The 24199-nt window shown below is 51.5% G+C and overlaps 1 protein-coding gene across 6 annotated transcripts in view; it reads right to left on the bottom strand.

Moving 5' to 3' along the window:
* Positions 1 to 478: 478 nt before the first annotated feature.
* The window catches only part of LOC107264287 (frizzled-2), a 71054-nt gene continuing 47333 nt past the window's right edge, over positions 479 to 24199 (bottom strand). For 3 of the 6 annotated variants that reach the window (XM_015732390.2, XM_025081646.1, XM_025081649.1), the window contains one exon: positions 479 to 5657. In XM_015732390.2, the coding sequence (XP_015587876.1) occupies positions 3529 to 5610 (2082 nt within the window). In that variant the 5' untranslated portion in view covers positions 5611 to 5657 and the 3' untranslated portion in view covers positions 479 to 3528. Of the gene's footprint in view, positions 5658 to 10108; positions 10250 to 15489; positions 15797 to 15931; positions 16276 to 24199 lie in introns of those variants that run through there. The other 3 variants (XM_025081647.1, XM_015732389.2, XM_025081648.1) reach the window with 3 other exon arrangements.

Here is a 24199-nt window from a genome sequence, read left to right as displayed (position 1 = left end):
AAATGCAAAATCGATTCAATATATTATATACGAATATTTACTTCCATTCTTATCGAATAACATTGCCCGATCTCTCCGTTTAATACGACTTTACGTTGATATGTGAGACTAACTCTTTTATTTATTTTTTTTTTTTAAACTCCTATCGCTTTATTATACATATACGTTTGTTTGGCAGAGGATCCGTCCGAAGGTACGACGGCTGTTAAGTTGCTTGAGGCAGTTTCCGTTTCCGCTCTATCATATCTTAATCCCGTCTCCATCCATACACATTTCGTATTATTTTCAGCATCGTCTTATTCTCTCATCTCTACGTACTAGCATCCATATTAATCTTGGGTGACATTTTTTTTACGTGCCCAAACGGTATCGTCTGACGGATATATAAAAAAAAAAATGCGATAATGAAATTTTATTGACTGTCTCGACGGATAACATGGAATGAACTCTACTCTCCTAATTTTATTGCTGATTTATAGAATTTTCTTGAATATCCGTCAGAAGACGATGAAGCCATCTTTGTCTTTGTCCCGCCTATAGCCAAATATAATTTGCCCGCTGGAGAAAGAAGAACGTGGTTCGTTCGCGGAGACGCGTTAACGAGACAGAAACGCAGATGCCGGTAGGGCGACGCCGGGCGTCGAGACGCTGTTTGCTATATTTATGTATATTATGTATATTTATGTATCTGATATCGCGGTACTTAGAACTACTTTAGACTGTGGACTTAGACACGTAGGTAGGTATGTATTGGATACTTGTTTTTTTTTTTTAAATTCTTTATATCACGTGTCAATCCTTTTCCATTTACCTCGTTCACTCAAGAAATCCTCCTTTTTCTTTATTACGGTAGTGACGGCTTCACAGTTGATTATTTTGTCCATCGTCTCTGGGTCTCTCGTAATGCGAGGATCGCCAAGTGAGATACGACTTGGAATTCTTGTTTATTTTTTTTTCACTCGCTCATTATCATCTCTTGCCTTTGTTATCTAGTCTTGGATCAAACGGACGAAAGAACAAAGACGAGCAACGTATCCATCCATTCATACGTTTTGGGCGTCGCGGGTAGAAAACGGGATCTGACGTGGAATATTAATTAATGAAATATTCCTCGCTTCGTATCTCAGTGCATTCGTACGAAAAAGAAACTTCATTTTCACGCATTTCATTAATTCGCTCCATTAACTTTCATTCGATACGTCCTTCGCTTAATCAATTACTCCTCATCCTCCGTCTCTCTCTCCTTGTCTTTCACTCTCATCCTTCTCCTTTGTTTCTTATCTCTCTCTCTCTCTCTCGCTCTATACACTCTTTGGACACGTAATCGCACATCCGCTCGTGGCAAGAATGCAGTTAGCACGTGCAAGACACACGGTATTCCACGTTATCGTATCGGGTTCACAACTGCACGGAGTCGGATGCTAATATATGGAAGTGGGGGAATTCCGAAATTTTTTTTCCAAAAAACATTACGTATTTGAAGAATGGCACGGCTCAGACCGTTTCGCGATACATACAGAGTGGAAATACGTGGAACGACTTTCGGCGCTGTCTGTTCTACGACTGTTGGTAAAACGTGGGGGAAAAAGCTGCATTACAAAATGTACATGCTTCTTCGCCCCACTTGCCTTCGAAACGGACGTTTGTTTTTCTATTCCTCTTTTAATTTTCCCTCGTATCGCGCGTGCCTGCCATTACTTTTTCTTTCCTTTCTTTTTGACCTCCCTCTCACTGTCGCGCTTCAATCCGAATATGAGAAATCGCGTCCGCAGCAATCGTCCTCTGTACATCCTAGAATCTACTTCGTTCGTGCCGATTTCACGTTCATTTTAGTCTTGACGATAATTTATTTACAATTAGCCTATCGTCTAATTTTCATATTTACACCAGTACTTTGTTTTATTTCTTCTTCCTTCGTTTCATTAATCTCTATCATATACACCCCTCTCGTTCTAGACGCGCTTCCCGTGGTCCACTTCCGGTCGGAGTACTTTCAAGTTACAGGCAAATCGTTCATCCTCGAAGAATCCTTCGGCAAGTGTAGGCATTCGAGAAAAGAAAAGGGACAAAGTGCTTGAGAGACGTGAAAGATAGAGAGAGAGAGAGAGAGAGAAGAAAGGACTGAATGCCCGAGGAGAAAGTACAAGGGTAGCGAAGAGAGTGTCGCGGCCCTAAAAGGAAGTGGAACCGCACGAGAATTGTAAAATTTCCAAAAACTTCAAGCCCGTCGCACTTACTGTTATTGTGATTTTTGAAATCTTCCCAATCTTCTCCTCGGTCAGGATTCAAGGACGAGGTCGTATAAAAAGTTCCTATGAAAAATCTAGGCTACCGGAAGCGGACCATCGCGCTGTGCGATCGCTAATCGTTATTATTATTATTACTACAGTTATTCGTTAGAGCTAGGCTAGAGATAAATAGACGAGACGATACACATTAGACGGACATGCGGACGAGGCTTTACACCCGTTCGCAAGGAGATACGAGAGCGCAGCGAATCAAGAGCGAATCGCTACTAGGGTACACTGGAGTGGAGTGCAATAGTTACGAGAGATGCGGAGATAGGAAATTGGAAGGATACGAGGACCAAGTGTAGATCGGAAGGAGAGTAATGAGAGTGGCAGTGAGAAGGGAGAGACGTGCGGAGGGAGTATCAAACCGCGACTAGTTGCCCCCTGACCCCCCTTTACAAAGAAAATGAATAAATGAGAAATGATAAGAACGACAATAATCTCCGCGAACCGCAAGGTTCCGCGCGGGGAGACACACTGGATACATGTATGTTACATAACGAATTCCCGTGGCTGCACGAGTCTTAAAACTAACGGCGGTCCGATACTCAATTTGGAAAAGACACGCACGCGGTGCAAAATACGTATATCGGTCAAGCGAACACTCGCTGGAACTCCATTCGAATATGAGAGAGTAAGGTCAGGCCCCCCCGCGTGTCGGGGGTTCAAGTTTTGAGCTTATCAGGACGACCTCGTATCCTAGATATCGATATTACTTGGGGTCGAAGAATTTTGGCGAAAGCTCCGAGGGTTTCGAAAACTCTGAGGTTCGGTCGATCAGTCTTCCTCGTGGCCATCGCACTGGCAGTCCCCCTTTCGTCTCCTTCTTCCTATGTCAATGTACAAGCGCGGCTCGCGAGATGAGGAATCAGGGGGTGGAAGAAGAAGGGACGCGATGGGGCTGAATGAGAATATTAAGAAGGAGGCGCGGCACGCGCTAAGGTGACACGATCGCTCGGGTTCAGACTTCGGTGGCCTGTGTGTACGAAGGTGCGAGTCCGTGCGCCGGGGTCAAAGGTCCCGTAGTCGATGCCAGCGAACGTCTCGAGTAAATCGTGGCCGCGGAATGCGGCGTGTGCGGTGCCGTGTGCGGGGCCGCGTGCGGTGTGTGCCTTCTCGAGGCCGAGGCGAAGGGCTAAATGGGCCCGTAGTTGCTGAGGGCGGAAGGCCTCTCCTGCTGTTGCTGCTGCGGCTCGCAACCAGCGGTGCTCATGTCGCCTCCCGCCGACTGGTGACGTCATACATGCGAGAGCGGCGGTTGCTTGAGAACGTGGTGGTGGAGGTGGTGCTGAGACGCGCTGGTGACGCTACCCGGTGGAAGAAGGGCGCTGGCGACCCCCGGTGGCGGCGGGTACTGTGGTCCTGCCGAACGTCCGATGACGCCCTTTATGCCGGTGCTTCCTACCCCTCCGACGCCAGCGCCTCCTCCGACGCCGGCGCCGGCGCCGCCGCCGAATAGACGCCGCCAGAGCCTCCTCCAGGAGTCCAGGGTCTTCCCGCTCCAGATCCAGACGCCTGACGTTATACCGACCGCCAGGGCCATGAAGTATTTCAGCATCAGGACGGAGTAGACGGGTCGTGCACGTGGTCGGCAGGGACAGGCCAGGGACCCTAGCCACTCGTCCCTCAGGGTCGACTCGTAGAGGTGACAGGCCAGGACGGCGCTCGCTGGTACCGTGTACAGCACTGAGAATACCCCGATCCTGATCATCAGCTTCTCGAGCTTGTCGGCCTTGGCACCCGGTTGACGCTTTATCACCGAACGGATCCTGAAGAGGCTCACGAAGCCAGCTAGAAGGAAGCTCGTACCAAGCAGAAGGTAGACTAGCAGTGGCGCGAGGATGAAGGTCCGCACGCCTTCCGGTGCCACTGTGCAGACCCCAGCCACTGGGTCCCCCGCGACTCCGCCGGCCAACAGCGCCCAGACTGTCTGGGCCGTGGGTGCCAACCACGCTGCCAGATGGAAGTACTGAGAGTAGGATGCTATGGCTTCGTTGCCCCACTTCAGTCCTGCTGCCAGGAACCAGGTGAACGCCAGGATGACCCACCAGACCGATGAGGCCATGCCGAAGAAGTATATCATGAGGAAGACCATGACGCAGACTCCTGGTCCCTGTGCTCCCGAGCGCAGGGCCAGGTCGTTGCAGGCGATCTCCTCGTGGCCCAGGACGCTCCTCGCCAGGTATCCCAGGGACACGACGAAGTAGCACGCCGAAAGGAAGACTATGGGTCTCTCAGGGTACTTGAAGCGTTGGGTGTCTATGAGGAAGGTGATGACGGTCATGAGCGTGCTTGCGGCGCAGAGACCGCTCCACAGGGCTAGCCACACGGCCGCGAATCCTCGTTCTTCGGGGGTGAGGAACGCGCCGTGACACGGTAGGGCGCAATCCGGCACCCCGGCAATGTACTGATGTACCTCCAGACCCGCCATTCCCCCGGCGGCCATGTCGAGAGTCCCGTTTGCCCCCAGGTTCACGAGGGGCGCCCTGCATCTGCAGGCGCAGTCCCTCGCCCTTTCCCCTGGGGGATGTTGGCAGTTTTTTTGGTTTTTTCCAGGCTTACATCTAGGCGGCTGCGTAGGTTTCGAAGGGCGCGTCGGTCTCGGTGGCGCAGGTAGGGGTGGGCTGCTCGGGGCTCCTCCACTGCTGCTGGTACGATTGTCCTGCTCCATGCAGAGGTTGTCGGGGTCCTCGTGTCTGGGCAGTCGCTCGCAGGCCATCCTCTCCGGCCAGGAGAATCCGTACTGTTGCATCACGGGTGCGCAGCCAGCTCTGGCCCTCTCGCAGACGCTGCGACAGGCCGGCAGAGGTTTGCTGTACTCGGGTAGACATATCGGCGTGTACATGGAGCAGAGGAAGAACTTGAGGTCCGACGAACACTTGATCTCGACCAGGGGCCAAAACTGATGAGCCTCCAGACCAGCCTCATCCTGACTGTCGTGATTCAGTTCGTTGGGCATGGAGGTCAGGTTGTACCCAATCCCACGACACATCGGTATAGTGATCTCTTCGCACCGTCCAATGCCTCCGGTGGCGCCAGTTCCGCCGCCAGCTCCACTGGGTCCAGGGACAGCTGATGATCCAGTGCTAGACCTACTGCCTCCTCCTATGGCACCGTTGCTGATGCCCGGAGAACTAGGACCCAAGCCTACTCCTGATATTCCCGTCACGGACGACCCCAACGGTCCACCGACAGGACTGGACGCAGGACCCACGCTATTGGCTGGACCCACTGCCGACTCCGAGTGTACATCCTGCAGGACGTGAGGCAGCAGCGAGAGCAGCACGAGGAACACTCTTGTCCGTCGATCTGGGCCCATGGCGAAGGACCTTTTATTCAGGCTCGTCTTGCTAGCATCACTCCGGCCTGAAACCCAAAGGAAAAAAATCTCCGATAAGCTTCCCTTTGCATATCCTGATAACAGCCAGTCACAGGCCACAGACCCCTTTCAAGCGAGTAATAGAAGGAGACAGCGAGCTGAAGGAAGTCGTTCAAGGAAGTAAGGAAGGTCGAAGGCGTGTGGTATGCTCAAGGGGGAAAAAGGAAGAATAGAACAGGGCTGGTGAGCGATCGCACGGTAGACCAGTGAGTCGAAGAAACAGTCATGGAATCTTATAATAGTCGAGCAGGGCTACCACGTGACCGGAGCGAAATGTTATTGTAGGAGGCTATGTTAGTTTTAACGTTTGTTAACTGCGCTCTAATGTGACGCTATTTATAGGTGGCTGCGCGTTGCATCCCCGTGTTCACGGAGCAACGGGACAGGGTTGTTTCGACGTAACCCGTTCCCAAAAATCCGCAGACTGTTTTCTTAAGCGCATCTACGTCATAAAATTTATCTAATTAACAGACTTCAGTTAATCGCGACAGACCCGACCAGTGGATCCAGCAGGACAAGGAGATCAAGGTGAGAATATCTGAATTTTTTCGAGTTTCCTATACCACCAGCGAGTGCGAGAGAGACAGACTTATGGACGTTCGCGTAAGTGAGAGTGAGAGAGACATATAAGAGTCAAATCGGTACGACCAAGAGAAGCTCTATCGATTTTCGTTATTTCAATTTTTGCTCCTCGTCTCTCGGCCAATAAAAACGATTTCTTCTCTCTTGAGCCACCAAATTTAACATGCAACGCCCGTGACGTGACGCTCTTGGCATTAAAGACCCTTCGACAGGGCGAGTGCTCGTCGAAGAGAAAAATTGGATCAGTTCTGCGGCCAAGGGCGATTCTCTAAGGTGGGGTGTTTCCATCCATCCCCATGACGTGTATAGGCACCTATTCCCCCCTCGTCCACGCTGTTCAACCGTGACGCGAATACTCAAGGATTCTTGGTCTACATGAGATTTGTCCGACTACGTTCGATCCGCACGTCGATCGAGACTACCCCCTGTGGCATGCAACCCAGCGCAATTAGCGAGGGTGAAAAATGGAGGATCGCCCATCCCTGTGGTGCGGTGCACGCGCGCCCTAAGAGTCGCAAGCAAACACGTGACTCATGGGAGAGGAGAGCCTCGAGCGTATTAGCCGCGTATACGTATACGCATAAGTAAAGCCTGCCGTCTCACTCTAGACATCTCCCCACCACATCGCGCATCTCGACGACGCTTACGCAACGCGTCGCGACGCAGGCCATGGCTCCGCAGGGTTGGCGCCCCATGTGGACAGATAAGTTTTCGAGAAAAAGAAATAGAGGCCAGGACCAAGCCAGTGGGGCTTATCTGCTCGTGACGTCCGTCCAACTTTTTTGACCTACCGGCAGTCTAGATTTTTGTGCTTGAATATTTTTTTGGTCCTTTTCCTTTTTTTTTTATCTCTCGTATCTCTTACGAAAAGGAGAGAAAAGTTTAGGAGAGGCTTGACCGAAGTTTCGGTACGCGAAAGGAATGGCGTTTGGGTGCTCGAGTATATTTTAGTTGTGCAATAATTCTCCATTAGGGTGAAAACTCCGAGCGAGGCTTGAATGCGGCTGAGGGACGGGCTGAGGGGGGCGGAGACAGAGTATGGGAGTGGACAGGGGGAAAGTCGAGGAGAAAGAAGAAAGTACGGGGAGACGAAGGAAGAAATGGGGAACGGCAGCAAGTTGCACTCTTGGCAATGAATCAGTTTTAAAGCCCAGACTGCCAGGAATACGCGGGGCAGCGTTGTTTGGGTTATGATATACTCTTCTTGTATGTAAATCATGCGTTCGTATGGCTACAGTCCGCGCTAAAAATACGCCTGCCGTTCAAATTCCCTGGACCACTGATTTCGCTCGTACCTCACGAGCGCCAAGCTGATCTAGCAACTGGTTCGGTAAGCTGCGACCTCGACGAACCCTGATAAAAATTCAGGCCGACCTCCGCGATGCACTTTCAGCGACCCTGGCTGAGCATCGGCGGCCGCGCACGGGAATCTCCGGTACGTTACACCCGGACTTTCTACAGCCAATGTCGGACACGCTATGTAACCTCCCTCTTGCGATATGTGGTGGGATCCTACCGTGTAGGTAGCGTTATCGCGATCTCAGTACAAGGACCGTCCCCACTGCCAGGGGAATCCTGCGATTCTTTAATTTGAAGCTCGTGTTCTGGATGCACCAGGCAGGACTGGTCCCCGTCGCCATCATAGACACCAAGAGGAGACACGTATAGGAAAAGTAATCGCTGCTTCTTCACGAGAGAGCGAATAAATTTTATTGCCGGACATGGATAGTCGGATGGTCGGATAGTCGGATAGAGTGAGTCCGCAGCGAGACCAGGACGCGCTTGCATAAATTATCCTTGCTTCGAGGATCTGGCCTCTTCCTTTTTTCTTTAACCAAGAAAATATTTATACGTCTCGAGACTCTGCCATGATGTTTCTCTCGTCAGGATGAAGTCTCTCTCTCTCTCTCTCGTAAAGCTATCTCCTATCGTTTCGAGTAGCTCGAGTGGCCACAGCAAGTTCCTTTCTACCAGGACCATTGCTGCCGTTGCTGCTGCGAGCCAGTAACTGACAGGCACCGGCGCTGGTACCCACGTTCCTTGCTCACTCGGTAGACTCCTAGGTCGGTTAGCTCGCGTCCCGTGGAGTTTCTTAAATAAACTACAGGTAGGCGCGAGATCACCGTGTGCCCCAGGCACTACCCGGCAGGGGCTCTCCGGCCCACGAGCAAGCTCAGAGAGGACTCCAACTCACTCGCGACACCTTCTGCGCCATCGCTGGACCGAGAAATAGGCACGAACTTCGTTACCGGACCGATCGCGATAACCATCGGTAGCAGCTAGTCCGAGCCTGGACGGTCGCCTCGGGTTGCCATTAAACAGGGAGGAGAGATTTAATGCGCGATAAGGAATGGGCTCCTCGTCGTGACATTGTAAATGCGAAATTCTTCGACGATGACCCTTAGCACGATAGATAAGTCAGGGTGATCGGAAGAGTCTTCTCTTCGTTTCTCTCTTGGTATACCAGCCTCAAAGTAGTCGCGCACCGAGGCACGATAGGCTCCTATAGAATTTTCGTATCCGTTCCCGAACGATAACGGTCCGTCCACTGAGCGCCTCCTGGGGCTATCGAAAGTCACGCGAGTTGAGAGTCACGGTGATGTCTCGCTGCGAGACAAGTAGATAAAATATCTCCTGCCATTTTAGTATTTTATCCGAGAGAAATGTTGATGTATCGACACGGGACTGGCAGGGCAAAAAGAACGATTCTCGCCTTCTAGCTCGCTTGCCCGATCGCCCGATCGCCCGATCGCCGGTACGTTAGCGCTAACTGGCTCTGGCGAGTATGCCGTTTACTCGCGTTTGTCCGTCGCCAAATAACGGGAGAAAGAAGAGAGGCAAGGGAGGGAGGGACAGTCTTATGAAAAGGAAGAGAAATTACTCCTTTCGCGACTGGGAACCGAGAGCCTGAGTATCGGCTGGCCCCGTTGGTCCAGCAAGGCCAGGATCGGTCCCATAGCCAAAATCGGAAATCGTTGCCACCGCGTCAAGTGATAAACCTGTACTATTTATTAGGTGCCCCCTGGGGCCAAAATTTATCCATCCACGTGCACGAATCGCTCATACGACCAAAGTCGACTCTGGCTCCTTTATACGATTACGAACCCGTGTCTCGTTCGTTAGCAAGTGTCAGGGACGTCGCGAGAGGCCCATCTCCCTCTGCTCTCCCATATGAAACTCTCCGTATAACTTTCACGTACGTCGATTCTTACTTTCCTATAATTGCTATATAGACGATCGCGAGAATTGCGTTCGAGCCGAACGGTGTGGAAGGAGCTTTAACCGTAGCTCGCGCGACGCCACAGGCAGCTCCGTCAGGAATCAGGTACCGTGTAGGCTGCGCGATCGCAGGACTTTGAGAATCGTAGGACATAAAATCGAGGTTAAATTAGGCGAAGGTGGATGGGGTGGATGGGGTGGTTGAATTGCGCGAGGCCAGTGCAAGGAAACGCTTTACGTGTTCGTAAAGGCGATAAAAGCGATTCTCCAGCCACACCTCTGCTAATTAATTAGCAATGAATTATGGATTTATGCGGTTGGTTAATTGGATGCGATTCGTTCGTTACTTCGCGCTACGTGTCTCCTCCTGTACCAAAGCTTCTTCCTTTTGCTCTTCTTCTTTCTCCGCTTACTCTCTGGAGATGCTCCGCCACCTTCCTACCGTATTGCGTTCCGGCCTAACACGACTCCCCGGGTGCATCCTGTGTAAACCTATACCTGGCACCTGACCGACGCGATGGAAAAAGTGCAGCAATGCACGCGCCGTGCCGAGACCCAAGGAGTCGCCCCAGGTAGACCCAAAGTCCAGAGTCGCCGTTGGATTCTGGAGCGAGTCGTTAGCCGCGGAGCTATTTACTTTTGCACGAGATGCTTCATCCGCTCCAGGAGTCGACTAATCAGGACCAGACGCGATGGGTCGTCTCTGGGAGGTTGACGATCAGCCAGATAGGCAGCCGGGTGTAGGTGGGTCGGGTCGTGGGTCGGGTCGTGGGTCTACCTAGCAAAAGTAAAAGTCCAAGAGGTAGACAGAGATAAACGCAAAGGGTAAATACGTATGTTTCCGAGCGCAGCGACGACGTTCCTTTAAACCGGGACACCGGACTGCCCGGCTACCCCCTTGCTGTTGGTACTGCGGCTACTTATCTCTGGCGATCTGTCGCCAACCCACGCCTCCTGGCCTGCTCGAGGTCAGGTCTGGCCCGGCTGCAGTGGTAGAGACTGTGACCGGACCTTAAGGTGCTGCTGGGTCCAGCCAGCCTGGACTCGGGAGTCGCGTAGCAGAGAGAGGACCCGAGAAGGAGGCTGCTACCGAGAGCTCACGATCTCCCATGTATATCTCGCATTCTAAGCAGCTGCCTGAATACGAGGGAGCCTGGCTGGGAGCTACGGGCACGCGGAGTTAACGTTGAGAATCTTCATTTTCTAGCTGGCGACGCCACTGTAGATCACCACCGATGCATCACAGAGCTGTCAACCGTTCATTGCTTTGCGATAAACTTTCCCGTCGATCGGCCGCTGCGTGCGGCCCAGGAAGCCACCTTCGTTCGTCCTGCGTGGAAGAAACGCGCACGGCCTCTATATTCCTGATAACGTGCTTTCCTTTTCCGATACCAGGAAAGACGGGAAGCGTCGCGACGCTCCGTGGCGTTTCCTCTTGTGCGATTACTCCATCGCGCGTTTCCACTATTGGGTATCGGCCCTAATACGACCAATAGTCGAGACTATCGATCGTTGATCGGTTGAGGAAGGGGAGGCGGGAGTGACGTCACGGGGCAAGAAAAGCAACAAACGAAATACCGCAGGGAGGAAAGAAAGAGAGGAGGCGAAGAAGAAGAAGAAGCAGAATCTGCGTGGAGTCCTTGATAGAGAATGGGCAGATGAGAGCGAAGCAGAGGTGTACACAGTGTAAAGGGGAGGCAACGGGAGGCAACGTGTAGCGGCGGAGCAGCTAAAGAGCTCATTGGACGAGGCGAGTAAGTTCGTCATTATTTTGTTATTTTGCGTGTCGCTTAAGGAAGCGTCTAGTTTTTTCGCAAGTGCGAAAAAAAGAAAACCCGTCCCGTAGGTTGGGTTCTGCTTCGTATACGTATGCACGGGAGGCAACCGGAATTTCCTGCCGGCGAGAAATCTTATTTGATTCGCCGTCTGCCGCGGGAGCGTGTGCTTTTCTTGGCGGCATGATTAATTTATCATATAAACGAGCGCGGCCTTCGGCCCCCCCTCTCCCCCCCCTCTCCAGCCCCCCGACAAGAACGCCGTTTTACGGCAGCGTTCACGCAGCCTCCTTTACCTGGCAGCAACAGCCGGGGCGCAGCTTGGCTCGAAAGTCCCGACGCGTTTTTCACTTTTCCCCATGCGCCTCCACGTGGACGCTTTTTTACCATCGACGTCAACCGCGACGTCCACGTCGACCGGCGCTTCCAGACGCAAGTGCGGCGGTCGATAGAAACGCAGCGTCCCGACGCCAACGCCGGTTCCCCGCGGAGGAGGCTCTCCCGGAGACCTGACTATCGACCCGGCAGTTCCCTACCTTGCAATTCCCCGTCGGCGGGATCCACTCGGTGCTGGAGAAAAAGCAACTCCGAGCGATTCCATTTGACTCGAAAGCCAAAAGGAGGTCCTCCATCAGGTCGCTCGAGGACGGGACCAGCGGCTGAGCCTCGAGAGCCGTCTCTCTCTCTCTCTCTCTCTCTGGGTGCTCCTTCGTGCACGAAGGAAGCGCGTCGAGGGATAAGGGATCCTCGGGGTATCGATTGGCCATTGGCGAGCGTCGCCGCGACGGCCGTCCTGAAGCGGCTGTAGGTAACCTGCCGCCACAGGAGAACCGGGAGTTTCGGGTTACCCCGAAGCTCCGGTGACCGCGTATAGCTTTTCCTCGATAAACCGGAGCGAGTCTCTTCGCAGTGAGCTCGGGGGACCTCGCGCGCCGTATTGTCGCTTTAAAATCCATTACGCAATGGCGCAATGGCGCAATGGCACATTACCAACGCCTCTACTTGATCTTCTCAACGAGACCAAGCGTTGTACATGCAAATTCTTTGTCTCTTTAACTTTTATCCTCCTCTCTTCGTCTCTCACGGTCGCCGCGCGTCCTGTCTTCTCTTTTCAGGGATAGACCGTGCATCAAGGAAAATGTATATTTTACACATGCGATACGACACGCTCTGAACTAGGGAGACTCCTCGGAGGCAGATTGACGAGTCTCGCAACTGGTGTTGACTTACTTGCCAGAGAGAGAGAGAGAGAGAGAGAGAGAGACCGGGTAGTTTTTTTCTTCTCGCACACCCGTTATGCAGATATGCCATTCCGTGAAATGCGTCCTACGGTTAGTAAGCGAGTGGCAAGTATTAAAGAGAGAGAGAGAGAGAGAGAGAGAGTTAAACCTAGAGATCAAGAGCGGAATGGAGTATTATCGCACGTCGCGACGCCCGCCTGTATAAGTGACCGACGCAATTACAAATTATGTGGAATTGCGTAATTGGAGTGAAAAATGAAGTCGGCGTAGGAGAGTATCCCCGCTTGGGCTCTATTGCCATTGAACCACCCCCTCGCGACCGACTGTAAGACGCTCTGACGACGTCTACGTGAAAGTGGCGACGTCTAGCGCCTATAGGTACACCACACACACATTTCTACCAAAGACGAAAATTCGTACAAGCGTAAAGTGACGTTGAGCGATCAAATCAGCCTGAGGAAAGAAATTGTAGTTTTCCGCTAAATCGTACGAAATCGTCTCCGCTTCCGTAAATCCGATTTTCTCCCATTTAATCGAACAACCAACCACCTGCCTTCCGAGGAACCCAGTGAAACGTTCCGTTGCAACGGAAACAAAAGTGCAGGATAACCTAACCTAACCTAACCTAACCCACGTACACCATAGGGGCCACGTAGAGACGTTCGCCCAACAAGTTTTCACGGACAAGGAACTCATTGTGCCTGGAAGCACAGTGCTGCCTCGTTAAAAATAATTCATTTAGCCACAATGCTTGCCGTCGCCTACGTTCGCACCTCTAATGCGGATTCCCCCTTACGCGCCAGCATTTACGTACGCGTTATATGTACCCGGTGTACTACGGTGGTGCGCACATGGACCGCAGCTATCCCTCCTGCATCCCTGCACCGGCGCAGCTACTCTCACAACTCGATCCTCCACTGTTACCTCGGCACTGTAGCCTCGCGTGGCTTTACTCATCCTGGCATCCTGGCATCCTGGCCTTTACTCTCGCTGTTCGAGCTATAACGGGGGGCCGGAGCCAACCTTGTAATTAACACAATTAATAAGTATCGCGTGAATCGAGAAACACGTTGCTGGCGTTTACACGTGCGCGCACGTGTATCTAGGCGACAGAGGAACGAGCGTCGGAGTGGAGAAAGAAAGAAAGGAAAATTATAAGAGGGGAAGAATTTCAACGTAAGCGCTCCTACTTTCTCGTTAATTGCACAAAAGTGCGATTTGCTCCCAATTAAATTATTTAATTAGCGACTTTTGAGTTTCGACGGTGCCCTTGGGATTTGTCATACGTAAGATTAACTCTTATGGGGGAGTGATAAGTGTACTACCTAGGTTACAAAAGTATATGGGAAATATTAATACATCGTTTTGTATCGAAGCGCAATTTTACACGTTACCGTGGGCGACCGAGGAATATTCGTGCCCGTCGAGACTGATAAGATATCACGTGATGGATGTTCCTATCGCGATGAATCAAAGACGTCCGGCTGATATTGCTCGTTCTTTTTTTTTTTCCTCCCATTTTCTCTCCCTGCTTTCAGCTATTTTCCTGTGCTCTTTCAACAGATCTTTCTCCTCCCTCCCGGCCCTGTCTCTCTTTCACTCGCTTTTTTTTCCTGAGCGAATAAAGGATGCTTTGCACCGCAACGGCAAAGTGCAAGCAGAGTGCATCGACGCGACAACCATGGCTGCATTGTGCAGACGGGAAGGAAGCTGCGAGAGATAACTGCGGAGGGCGGAGAGCGATAGTCTCCTGTGGAGAGAAAGTATTTCCCTTGATAGCGTCATTCTTTTTTTTCTCCTACTTACGATATCGCCAAATTCCCTAGAAAGTTCGCAGACAGCAGGACCAATATCGGTGGGGATCGTTGAGAAGGTAAGAAAATGCAGATACGTGGAGAGTAAGCGCGAGGTTGTCGCTACACGTGGACAAGGCCTTGAGGATAGAAATACAGGGAATTCGCGCGCGTTGTTATTCGAAGCGAGTCCCGAGCTCAAGTAGGACAAGATCCCCGTGGAGCCCTGTGTCGGCTTCTTCTTCAGCCTCATCTCCATTCGGTTTCGCTAGAGAAGGACGGGGCGGGCACCTCCAAGAGATGCAGACCGCAGCCCTGGAGCAGGGATGCTGTGCCTTTCCTCGAAGGCATATTTTAAACGAGCGACTCTATCGGATGCATTCGAAGCGCCATTGGCTCAGCTTCCTCCGCTTCCATCTCCGATGCTTTTCTTTCGCTTCTTTTTTTTCATCTCCCTCGCCTCCCGCCAGCTAATTGTCAAAGATATATTACCGGACTGCCGAGAATTATTAGAATTACAGTCACGAGTCGGCATAATCGGAGAGGCGACTTCTCCGAACAGTCCGAGCGCTCGGACTGCCAATAGATTGCGGGACCATTGGGAAATTCAGTATTTACACCGAAGACTCGATGATCTCCGTACCCGAGCTGCTGCAGGCTTCGCCAAAGAGGAATCTTCGCCGGATGCCCGGCGCACGCGCCTTCCCCACCACTCATGTCCATCATGGACTTTTTACACGGCCAACCTGTCAGCACTCTTGACGTAATCGTCCACCGCGGCCGCCACTTTCCTCCCTCTCGCAGCTTTTTCTTTTTCTTTCACATTTATTTCGGATGCTGGGCATCCTCCTCCGTGACTGGACCATTCGCGTCGTACAGCATGAGAACTTGTATTGACGAGCGGGTAACGAGAGACGCTGGCGAATACGCAAAGACAGCTAGTCGTATAAGCAGTCAGATATTTTAGTCAGTAGGTTTACACTGTATCACAAAGTGACTGTGTATATACATATATACAAGCTGGAGTAACCGTGACGACAGCGACGGGCGCCTGTCGAAGGCCTCACAATTCAGGAACGCTGCCCGATGCGTCGCGCCTGCTCGCGGTCTCGCGCTCTACGTATATCGCTGATAATCAATGAGTTTCGGCCGTTCGATAAGGCCACTTCGTTTCAGCCTACGGAGACACTCCACTCTTTGGTTACTGACTCTAGATTCTTCGGTGTCCGTGACAGGTTGCGTGTCGGAGATGTCCCTGAGGTTGCCCCGAACTCTGGGAGGGCAGGTTAAGTTGACAGGTATGAAGCACCCTTGGCTAGTCAGGTATCCCCTTTCCGATGTGCTGCCGAGCTGAAGCTGGGCCTCTGGGAGAGAGAGAGAGAGAGAGAGAGAGAGAGAGAGTGCCCAGTTCAAAGACGAGGAGTGAGCGATAAACAGCACAGCCACAGGAGAGAGACTGTAGTGTCTCGGGTTCCTGGCATAGCAACGCACGAGACGGCGACCAGGATGAACCGGAGAGCCATTGAGATATCGGAGGATTCGTAGGGCTCGTAGGTAGATACAGGAAGAGAGAGAGAGAGAGAGAGAGAGAGAGAGAGAGAGAGAGAGAGCTGGGTTGCAAGGGGCGCTCCGGTATAGTAAGAAATCTCACCTTAATTTAGTGTAGGCCTGCTGCAGCTGTTCAACCCCAGCAAATTAATCCATTATCACGTGCTCGGTTAAACAGAATAACAAACAGGGCCGGAGCTACCGCGAGTCTTTTTTTTTTCTGTGCACAAACGCCCGTACAAGATACACACGCACTAAATCAGCTCCATAAACGTATCGTCGTGAGTCAGCATCCGCGCACCGGCTTTAAATATTTTGGTTATGTCTCGAGAATGAATTGTACTCGGGGAGGTTTCGACACGTGCGTTGCACCGGGACGCGAAGCAATCCTCCCCAAACGGTGGACGGGAGCGCACTGAAGCTGCCGTCGAGTCGGTGGCGCGACGTACCGAAGGAGTTGGAGGCCGAGGACGCTTTCCTTCCCCCACCACCGACGCGGTGCCACTTCCCCCACCACCGTTCGCTATGCTTCTCTCCATCCGATAGTCCATATTCCCACTGCTCTGTGCCAGCCAGCCAGCCAGCCAGCTAGCCAGCCATCTAGCCAGTCACCCAGTCAGCCACCCACCCAGCCAGCCTGCCTGCCTGCCTGCTTGACTGGCTATACGCTTGCATGCATTCATGTTCGCCTAGGCTTGCTCTGTACGTACGCATGCACGTACCGTACGTACCGTACGGTCGTTTCTACGGCTCAGGCATGTAGCTGGAGTATCGAGAGCTCATAGTGACGTCAGGCATCCCGCCGAGACTGATAACGAGACTCTCATTCAACCGACGCTCAATCAGTTAGCTGTGTGATTTCCTACCTACCTGCCCATAATTTGACCTGTCCGAGTTCCTTCACTACCCTCTGCCTTGGGACCTTCATGCTCCCGGATGGGAGTCTTGTTTTTTCCCCTCCTTTCTCAGGGCGTAACAGATTGACAGTGACGGACGGCTGGCGTTTGCTACTGATTACAATCTCGTGCCGGCTTGCATGTATTTATGAGAACGGATTTGAATTATATATCCGGAAATGAAATGCAGGCTTTGACTTTTTTCATCCCTCCTTTAATTCCTTCCTTACTTCATTGACTGTTCGTCGAAAGAATACACAGGGTTGTATGTCAAAATACTCTTCTCTCCTTTTCTCCCTCACGAGTCTCCCTCTTTCGGGTATCCGTACGATCTGGTACACCCTGTATATCGCAGGCATCCAGTAGCCGGAGCAGCTATTACCCTTGCCTCTGCACTCTGGTAGTCTGGTGGTGGTGCCCTCCCATAAGCACCCCTCATTGTTGGGTCATGGTTGACATTCACGATGTCCACCGAGCGAGTCCAGTGGACCCAGGGGGATGCTGCGAGGATCCACAAAGGAAAAGCCCGACCCTCGAACTTGCAGCGATATTCAGGAGCGAGAGGAAGGCTTCAAAGAGAGGGAGAGAGAGAGAGAGAGAGAGAGTCGTGGAGTGCGCGGAAGCTGCCTTAGAAATCCGTCAAAAGCAATTTATCTTAAGAAGCCAGTAAGGCTAACCGGATTTTACCCAGTACGCATTAGACGCTTTATTCAGCCTGAAATTAGCTTACGTCGTTCCTTTGTGGACATATCGATCGACCATTCGAAGCATCCTCGAGACGATTTCTCCTCCAGGATAAACATCCGACCACTTCTCGACTCCCCCGGTCGAAACTTTGAGAATTCACTAAATACATAGAATTTCACCTACCACGCGCATTCATCCAGATTCAACAGACTCCAGTTGCTCGTAGATACACGGAAGACGCCTGGCGTCTGGAAACTACCCACGAGGCAACCACGCTTGTAGATGCAATACGTAAATTTACTGTAAAATATAAAGGATTATCATTTCCCATACGTAGCCAGTATCTATATCGAGTCCAGCATGTGTGTTGTGCTGGGTGAACTGAACGGTAGGCCCGGTGGTCATACCACCAGATAACAAACACAGTGCCTGCGAGTGGGTGTCTCAGGGCCGTACGCGTCAGGGGCCTTATGCCCAACACAAATATGGACCCAAGTGATTCTAAGGTTCGCGTATAACGTGGACGTTAAATTTATCGAGTCACAAATTTTTCTTTTCTTAAATTATAGATTTTCCTCCCGTCGACAAAACCCCGCTGTCTGAGGTAGGTCGTCGCGACGTCTCGCGACGCGTGCTTGGAAACGACGATCCGTGAGGTACGTCTGTGCTTGCGGCTCTTGAAAATTCTAAACTGCCGCGGCAGGCAGGAGTCACCCTTCTATCTCTTGGAATAAATCGTAACGTGGAGACAGTCGCGTTTCCGCAGCGGCTTCCCGGCGGCCTCCGCCATGTCGTTAATCGTCTTGACCGGATGGAGCGCGCGTCTTTTTTTCCTATCGGGACAAAAATATTGATGGGCCCCTTTTTATCCTGGCAGCTATGGACGGCCCTGCCTTTACACCTACGGTCGCTCTACACTCCACACATGTGTCCTTTCACGCGTGTCAACCACCTATGTCAGATAGCGTCTTCTCGATGGATGGATGGCATCGTTATCGGTAGAGAAGCACGGCGCGATTTGGCTCCGTTTTCACCATTTTTTAGATAGACGCGCACACCCCTTCTTGCCCAAGTGTGATGCTCGTCAATCCCAATGATACCAATCATGCGCGTATCCTTGATGAAGGGTCCTAGCGAACTATGGGATTCAGTGATTTTTAGTAACTTTTCTAGGGATTTTTTTTAACGCTCCGTCAAAAATCGATGCAACTTTAGCTGTGAATTTTGACGTGACTTTCACCGTCTCGGGAGGCAATACGAGTCCCAGACGCTACTCGGCAAGTTCACGACCCTCCTGGCAAAGCGCCACCCAAGGGCTAATAGTTTTCCAGTGTGACAGGTCAACCCTCATCCTGACTTAACTATTGTCGCACAAATGAATATGTCTTCCTTGGAGGACATTCCGAAGGACCCCCGTCGTCCTTAGCCTGGCTGAGTTTCATAGCTCACCCTGCACTCTCTCCCTCTCTCTCTCGTCTCTCAGGACTTCACCATAAGAGACCTAGACACATTTTATCCCAAGGGACGTCAGGGTCTGACCCAAGAAAGTGGAGAGTAAAAAATATGGGACGAGACACGACTTCCTCCTTATTGTGTAAGAGCGTGTCAAGGATCCTCCCCCCTGACCACCCCCTGACGTTTAACAGAAGTTTGCAAACACTCCTTAATGCCATTGGCTCCGATTCGGTCGAGAAAGGCCAAAACCCGGCGACGGACACGGGTCGGTACTTTGGAGTTAAAATGAGAAACCAAAAGACTTTTTCCAGCGGTCGGTAAATCGCTTCCGTTACAAGGGTCATAAGGTCCCAGGATCTAAGCTAGCAAGGAGGGGGAACAGGGGGCACGGATCTCAAAGAGACGTAAACAATACCTTCCGCCTCGACGTCCTCGATAAAGTCTCTACGATGTCCCGTCTGAGTCTCCCACTGGTCTTGGCCGTAACGAGCGACTTCTCGAGTTTTCATTTGAATTTCAAAGAGTCCCAAAGAGCGTGCCGCGTCTAGGAAAGGCAATTTTGACGCGACGGCTTGGCCGTCGAGGGTCGGTACGGCGATGGGTGGGGTGGCCCGCGATAGGGGGTGGTTCCGATTCCAAAGGGGATGGAAGTATCTCTGGCTACTCTCGAGGCCGCTTGAATATCGTGAGTCCGGGTAATAACGTTTTCCACTGGGCTCTCAAGGGAGATTCCTTGCGTGGCTCGGCGAGGGCTGGCTATGGGTTGGTACCTCCGGAGCTACGAGTACTACCAACCTGATCGGCGTCGACACGACCCTTATCGATTTTCTTACTAGAAGCTCAAGGATCTTTCGTGTCATGGCGACGCGCCATTGGCGCAGCTGTTGCGAGAAACGGGCGATGCACCGGCGGCCGCTTCCCTTCGTCTCTATTTTCACCATGTACTTTTTACTTTCTTCTCCCCCCGACCTCCTCACTCGTGTACCAGAGAAACACAAAGGAAGAGCAAATCCACGTCCAGGCTGCATTCCTGTAAGGATAGGAAGGCGAAGGCGACGGCGACGGTGGTCCCGGTGGTAACCTGATACAAAAGATGCTAGAATGAGATTTAATAAATGCCTCCCCTCGCAGACTCCCAGGTAGGCGACACGTCTTACGACGGTAGGAAAGGCTGAGTGAAAAGAAAGAGAAAAAAGAAAAAAAAGAAAAATAGTACCATTTTCACGTCCCGCGTTCGCGTCGCCGTTTAACGAGGGAATAGAATCCAGTTGGCACAATGGGAAATAGGGAGAAAATTGCGTAAAGATAGGCTTTACTTGTGCGGTGGTAAAGCTGTTATTCGAATACTCTCTTTGTCCTTTTCTCTCCTCTTGAAAGGTGCCCGGAGGACTGTCCACGGACAATATAAAAGTGTCCCGTGGACGCGTGATGGGACCGAGTGACCCGCGGCGCGAGCTGCGGGCAATAAAGATCTAACCAGTGCGGGATCGTAAATTCGAGGAAATATTATAGGACTGCCGTCCTCGTTGGTTCGCCGTAAAACTGTACGAGGTAATCTGCCTGAAATTTACAGACGTGCCTCCCAATGGCTTCCATCGAGAGCCGAACGGCGTTATCCGCGCCGCGGGATCCTCCGCTGCGTTACACAGGAGACAGATCCTAGATGCGCGCATAGCTGGATGCTGCGCGGAACGTGATCCTGCATTTTTTTTTACAGCCAACAGCAGTCAAGTGTCCTTCCTGATCGTTCCAGGAAGTTTTTCAACTGGTCAGGATCAAGGGACTCGTTCCGTGAAGGTTTATGTCAATTATGGTATACATGGTACAGTCACCTGAGTAAACGTCCAATTACTCTAAAACCAAACCGTTTAGTCGAGATGAATTTCCAAATCCCCAACAGCATCCCACTCGGTCCAGTATTGACGTACCGTATACGCATCGAGATAATAAACCTGACGTTAAATTAAATTCCGAGAAACAACAAGATCGTCTCGGGATTAGAATTCCTGTGGATATCGAAGGAGTGGCTGTTTCTCAACTTTATTCTTGAAGCAAGAAGTGCCTGAACGCGTATGAGCTCATACCCATGCGTGAGTATGTTGATCCACGCGTGGAGTGTTGTGCCGTTGAGCCTCCTTGGCTTTACGGGAGGATTGGTCCAGGGCTACGTCACGGTGTGGAGAGATCAGAGAGAAGAGCTAGAAGTTGCCCAGAAAAGTAAATAGAATGATCTAGCACGCTTGGATTTCATCCCACGCAGCGGAGGGTCCGTCGCAGCATCTTTCCTCTTGCTGGTCCATTTGCCCTCCCGGGCCTATCCGTATTGGACCGGGAGAGCCGGGATGGATGAAAAATAATGAAAATAAAGTGTAAGCGGAATTAACCAAGTAGTTGGTGAATGGGATCGATAAAGTGCCTGAGGAGGAAATGGTCTTGGGATGAGGAGGGGGCCAGGGGGGGGGGAGAGGAAACGACGAGTCCTCTCAGAGTCCTCGAGACTTGCTCGATAAAGAAGGATGAGGAATACGAGGCGAAAAGGAACTCGTCATTCCCAGTGGTACAACGAGAAAAGAAAGAAGAAAAAAGAAAATGAAAAAAAAAAAAGAAACGTGACTCCAGCAGGTTCTCTCGAGTGTCCAACCGGGAGACGCTGAACTGACGGAGGAAAGAAGAAGCACCGAGATGTCACGTGGGTAAGAGCCGTAAAAAAAATGCCCTATGAATTATTTAGGGTCATAGGTAAGCTAACCTAGTGTTATTTTAATTCGATGAATATTTTCATATTCAAATTTTCCCGCGTCCGACTCTAACCCTATATACTTGTATGCACTCTTCGATCGTACAGTTCCGTACGGTGGTACTATATACCGTTGAGACGTTAAACTTTTGGCTGTCGGGATGAATAGGCCGAATCCTATGAAAAGACCGAGTCGATCGGAAGAACGGACGAAATTTACATATTACGTGAAAGACCCTTTGAAGACGTCCAATGGATATCGAATGATACCGAGGGCGTGGTAAGAGAAGGAAGAACGCGAAGTTTCAGGTCGTCGAGAAAATTCCTTTTGACATGACAATTTTTCAACTTTTCCTATTTCCTCCTATTCTCGGGCATTTTCCCTTTCTCCCGTCAAAAGGAAAGTTTAATGACAACGCTCACCAGAATTCTAACCCTCGCGCCTCTCTTGCCGGGAGCCGCGAGGAGCAGCCGTGCTGTTTTCGCGAGTTAATATTGAGGCGCAATTAAAAGAGAGACTCAAAGAACTTTGTGCGAGACGTTTAAAGCGAAGAAGACATTTTTACATACCGGTCGGACTCGACGCCGTCACTCTGGGGGCTATCTTGAATCGTTTGGCCGGAGATAAGGGAACGTTACACCGTAGTAAGATCCTGGCAATTAATTACCTAAGGTGCTTTTCGACACTTCGTCTGCGGATTTAAGCGACGCGTTACGCGACGAATAAATAACTCGGTGAGGAAACGCAACGTAACCGCCGCGTTGAAGTATTTACGGGAGTCGCAGTAATTTACGAGGTGGTCAGAACGCGAGGTCACCCTCTCTCGCCCATTTTCCTGACCTCCCATCTTCAGATCGATTCGACAGAAGGGCCCTCTGTCGGACGCTATTCTACTCCGTCGAAATAAATATATATCGAGTTATGAGAAACATAAATGCAAAAGACACGAGGTATCGAATCTCCAGGCGCGCGCTTAGTAAACGGCAGGTAAGAGTGTAAAGAGTAATGCAGGTTCAAGGCGCCTCCCGTCCAAGACGATCCTGGCTCAATAATGGAAACTTGAGAACCGTGCGCTCGTCCGCACGAGAATATTCCCCGTTTTATAAGAACTCGAAATCTTCGGTTAACGTCACCGCAGCGGGACGAGGGTGCTGCGTAATTAACTGTCGGGATCCCAAGGAGCCCCGAGGGTTCCCATTTCTCGAAGGAAGATCCCGAGCCGGTGTAGGAGGCTGGGACGGTGAAATAATTAAAAAAATAAAATATCAACAAGCACTCCCGCAAGATTCATAGGACTTGAAATGGCAATAGCCAAGGTAAACGCCGGACACTTGGTCGGTCTCCTCTCCGTGGGATACCGCAGGATGTCCCGTGCCAGTCCTGGGAGTGTCCCGTGCGTTGGAAGGACGACTGGTCGTTGGGAGGAGGTACCGGAGTAGCGAACGGACAAGGCAGAGGCAGAAGGAGAGAGAGAGCGAGATAAGAGAAGAAAAAGATAAAGAAGGAGAAGAGCGCACAGGCCCGGCAGGCCCAACGCGCAGAGCCGTGTTCGCCGTTCGCCACACGCTGAGTGACTTATGACGACCGATAGTCGACAGTGGCTCTCAGCGAGATAAGTCCCAGAGGGATGCTGGATGATGAAACGTTGGATTCGGATTGAGAACGGAGGTCCAGGGATCCACCCACGAGTTCCCGGAGACATCGTCTCGGGGCCCGTAGATAAATCTGCCCCACGTGCGTCGCCCGACGTTACCGAATTAACCTTGATGGAAAGGAACTCAATATTTCCCGAGTCCCGAGGATCGCAAGGATCCTGTAGATACTCGGATGCGCGACCCGGATGAAATTTGATTCCGGCGTAGCCAGACGTGCTCCGGCAGCCTCTTGGGTCAAGAAGGTTTTCGGCCGTGATTTACCGTGCGGCGCGAGGACCGAATACCAATTCCGATGTCTCGTTATGGACGTCGACTGGTTCGTCGCTTCGAGATCCTGTCCGATGACGCTCACTGATCCTGTCCCGCGGGGGTCCCCCCCGAGGACATGGCCAAGTGTCCTGGACCACCTATGGAATTTGAGACCCGCTGACACCGCGGAGATGACTGGCCCCCGACACTCTGCTGGGCGTGTCTCATGAATCATACATAAATCGAATCTAAAATCTCATGTAGGTCAGAGAGACGGTCTGTCGCGCTGAGGACTCGGCAGCAGGTACGAGCACCTATCGGTGTTACGTCCTAGTGAATAGCCTATAGGTGCAACATTTACGCGTACCGAGTATAGAATTCTTATGACTGGGGAGCGAAGGAGAGCGAGAGAGAGAGAGAGAGGGAGAGTGAAAAACAGGGTGGAGTCATCGTGACCCTCGAACCCTCGGCGACCCTCTGACCCCCCAGTCCTGCGTCGCGAAAACAGGCTGCGTGTACGTATGCGTGCAGCTAGCATCCCTTCGTCATAACACCTACCTGATATATACATACTGTGTACGCTATGACACTCAAGCGTGCAGAACAGTACAGGACTGATTTCCTCGAGCCCCGCAGGATCCGCTGACTCTAATTAACCATGGGTGATCGAGCTGGCTTGTGAGAGGGGGGG

This window comes from Cephus cinctus, unplaced genomic scaffold (genome assembly GCF_000341935.2).
Source record: "Cephus cinctus unplaced genomic scaffold, Ccin1 Ccin1_scaffold0168, whole genome shotgun sequence".
Lineage (NCBI taxonomy): Eukaryota > Metazoa > Arthropoda > Insecta > Hymenoptera > Cephidae > Cephus > Cephus cinctus.
This window is presented reverse-complemented; position numbering and strand designations above follow the sequence as displayed.